Raw genomic sequence first — 3244 nt, 5'->3', positions numbered from 1 at the left:
ATCTGGAATACATTTTTGCTTGAAAGTGCAAATAATTTTCTTGGCTTTGATCTTTCTCGCATTGGCCTGCAGAGGCTCTCGCGTGGGTGGCATGGAGGGATGTTTTAGAATTAAGGTTTGTCAAGAATCTAGAAAAGCACATTAAAACGGAGCTTGTTCCAGTTTCCAACGCGTTTAATCGACTCATATAACAATGGGTTGCCAGTTCGTTGTAGGCTTTATTCTCCATGCCCGCCCACCACCACCACCCAGCTGTTAATGGTACTAATTTTCTGCTAACTGAGCTGGAGGAAGGTGGAATAAAGTACTTTGCTCAATGCAGTATCCAGCCAGGGGATCGAAACCGCGACCATGCGAACCTGAATCAATTACGTTAACCACTATTAATTTCTGTATACATAAACTTAGACGTTCTTTACTTACTTAATGAGTGTCAACTGGAGCATGTTGCCTGCATTTCTAATTAATTGGTGAGCTTGCATGTGAGTGAGGTTCTGCGTATTTGTGCTGCCGATAGCTAAGATCGCATCCCCACCGTGCAGTCTTCCTTGGGCTGGACTGTTAGGGACAACCTGAAAACAGACAGAAAATATTTTCAAAAGCTTACTTTAAAAAATACAATTTACTTCAAATATACATGTTGAATAAATTCATGTAGCACAAATTCAAATACAATCGATTTTAAATAAATAACTACATGTTGCATAAATTAAGACGCCATAAACACAAATGGAATCTACATTGAATATATTAAGGCGGTGCTCCAGCATTTCTCATGATTCTTTACGACCCGAGTTCAATCCGATCAAGGACGATATTTGCTTTCCATCCCCCCCCCCTCCAGCTCACTATGTCAGTATAAAATAAAACATAGGTAATCTCGTGCCTGTGTTAGAAGCAATTATCTTCTTCCTCCTCCTCCTCCGTCATCACCACCATCACTTCCACCACCATTAGCGTCATCATTACTACACCGCCCTTGATAACATCCCCACTGTGATGATGATGATGACAACGACGACAACAACGACGACAAAGATGATGACGATGGTGATGATGACAATGATTACCATCATCATTAGTTTACCAATCATGACAGAATATAAGCGAATTATTCAATTGTAATTATTTCCTCGAACAATAAGCAGCAGATTGTTCACCAATTAAGAGAAAAAGTAGACCGATTCCTACCATTCTAGAATTTCCTAGAGCAATCAGCAACAGGTTGTTCAGCAGTTTAGATAGAAAGTTAACCGATTCCAGTCAATTGTAACAAAACCAACACAGTAAACCAATCCAATATACCAAAAGAAAACAATTTCTAAAGCTAAAACAGCAACAACAACGACAGCAACACCAACAAACAGTCAAAGAGTTGATGGTAAAATAGCAAACAGGTCGGTGGTGCGGTTGCAGTAATTTGAATCTCGAAAGATCTCAATTTATACAACGAACATTGCAAAAGTATAGCAGTGCAGTAGTGTTGCAGCATGACCAAAAATAGTTAAAGAATTAGATGAAACAGAAATAGTAATTCGCATCGCTGGTAGGATTCGAACCTATGATCTCTGGGTTGAAAGTCTAGCGCGCTATCCCCTACACGACAGAAATATTTATTATTCAATTATTAAATTAACTCAGGGCGGCGAGCTGGCAGAAGCGTTAGCACGCCAGACAAAATGCTTAGCGTTACGTCTGTCTTTACGTTCTGAGTTCAAATTCCGCCGAGGTCGACTTCACTTTTCATTTAATTTTGGGGATTTTTCAGATTGTTCGTCGCACTTCGGAGTTCAGGTCATTAACATAATTCCTCGGCAATGCTGGACTAAGCACCTCTTATAGGCAGATGCAGTCGCAGCTAAAATATCTTTGACCGTAAGCATTCTCGATCAAGGCTGACCTGAGTACACAAGAACAACCATAACAACAACAATGACAACAATCGTGAAATGAAACGCACTTGAATACTTTGTTCACGATTTCCAAATGATTCAGGCAAGAAGTGAAGCTTCTAGAACTCGTAGGAAATCTCTTTAAAGCTAAGGATTTATTTGTGCAAAGGATTTAACCTAAATTTCAACCAGGATATTCAATTTTTGGCAAATCAGTTATTTAAAAAAAAATTTTTTTGCCAATTTTCCGGTAAACATTCAGCAAAGCAGGTTAAGAGCAGATTCTTTACTCGCTCTTTACAATTGCGGTTGCTTCAGTCTGTTTCATCATTCTCAACGTCCTCATTCTTATCATCATCATCATCATCATCACCGTCATCACCAAAAACACCTACTACAACAACAACAACACCACTACTACCACAGCCGTGAACATCATCGTCATTTTTATCATCGTTATCATCACCACCACCACATTCAACCACTGCAGCAGCAGCCGCCATCATCATCATCATCGTCATCATCATCATTTTTATTGTCATCGTCGTCGTCTTCATCACCTTTACCATCCTCGTCTTACTCATCATTACCGTTATCAAGATGAAAGGAAGGAAGGAAGGAAGGAAGGTGTCCTCAAGCCTGGCTCCAGTGTTTGCTGCTAAAGGACCTTCAGGTGTTAAGTGGTTCATGTCAGACCGGACGACGGGACCGATTAAGACTGGGTCAGAACGTAAAGAACCGGAACAAATACCACAAGGCACCCTGTCTGACATTTTTACAGTTCCGTCAATCCACAGCGTTGGGTTCGTTCTTCTTTATCGATTTCGAAGAACGGATGAAAGGCAAAGTTGATATCGGCGAGATTTGAACTCAAAGCGCAGTAAGTCAGAACCAAATACAGTGCAGAATTCTGTCTGGCGCTCTACCGATTTTCCCATTTCGCGCTGCCTGGGAATTGCTTCAATCGACGATATCATCCCCCATTTCTATATTTATGGCTTGGCGCCATAAATTATTATCTCTCACTAGTTCCATCTCATACCTGTGTTTATGTGTGTGTGTGTGTGTGTGTGTGTGTGTGTGGTATCTGAGGGTGCTTGTGTATGTATATGTGTACTTATGTGTGTGTGTGTGTGTGTGTGTGTGTGTGCGTGTGTGCGTGAGGTTGTATGGGTAATGGCTAGAGTGTTGCCACTCACAATTGCAAGATCGTGGTTTCGATTCGTAGACTGCGTTGTGTTCTTGAGCCAAACACTTCATCTCCCGTTGCTCTGAGATGATTTCGACACCTGACGCGTGGCACACACCTGTGCACCTGTTCAGACAACGTCATTTTGATGGAAGGACAGGTG

General features: G+C 41.3%; 1 protein-coding gene across 1 annotated transcript in view; it reads right to left on the bottom strand.

Annotated features, from left to right (window-relative positions):
* LOC106881479 (PDZ and LIM domain protein 1) overlaps positions 1–3244 on the bottom strand; it is a 45738-nt gene that overhangs the window by 3683 nt on the left and 38811 nt on the right. The window contains exon 2 of the mRNA XM_014931878.2: positions 424–572. Coding sequence (XP_014787364.1) covers positions 424–572 — 149 coding nt within the window. The remainder of the gene's footprint in view (positions 1–423; positions 573–3244) is intronic.

This window comes from Octopus bimaculoides, chromosome 15, assembly GCF_001194135.2.
Source record: "Octopus bimaculoides isolate UCB-OBI-ISO-001 chromosome 15, ASM119413v2, whole genome shotgun sequence".
Taxonomy (NCBI): domain Eukaryota; kingdom Metazoa; phylum Mollusca; class Cephalopoda; order Octopoda; family Octopodidae; genus Octopus; species Octopus bimaculoides.
The sequence above is the reverse complement of the archived record's forward strand: the minus strand, read 5'-3'. Positions and strand labels throughout refer to the sequence as shown.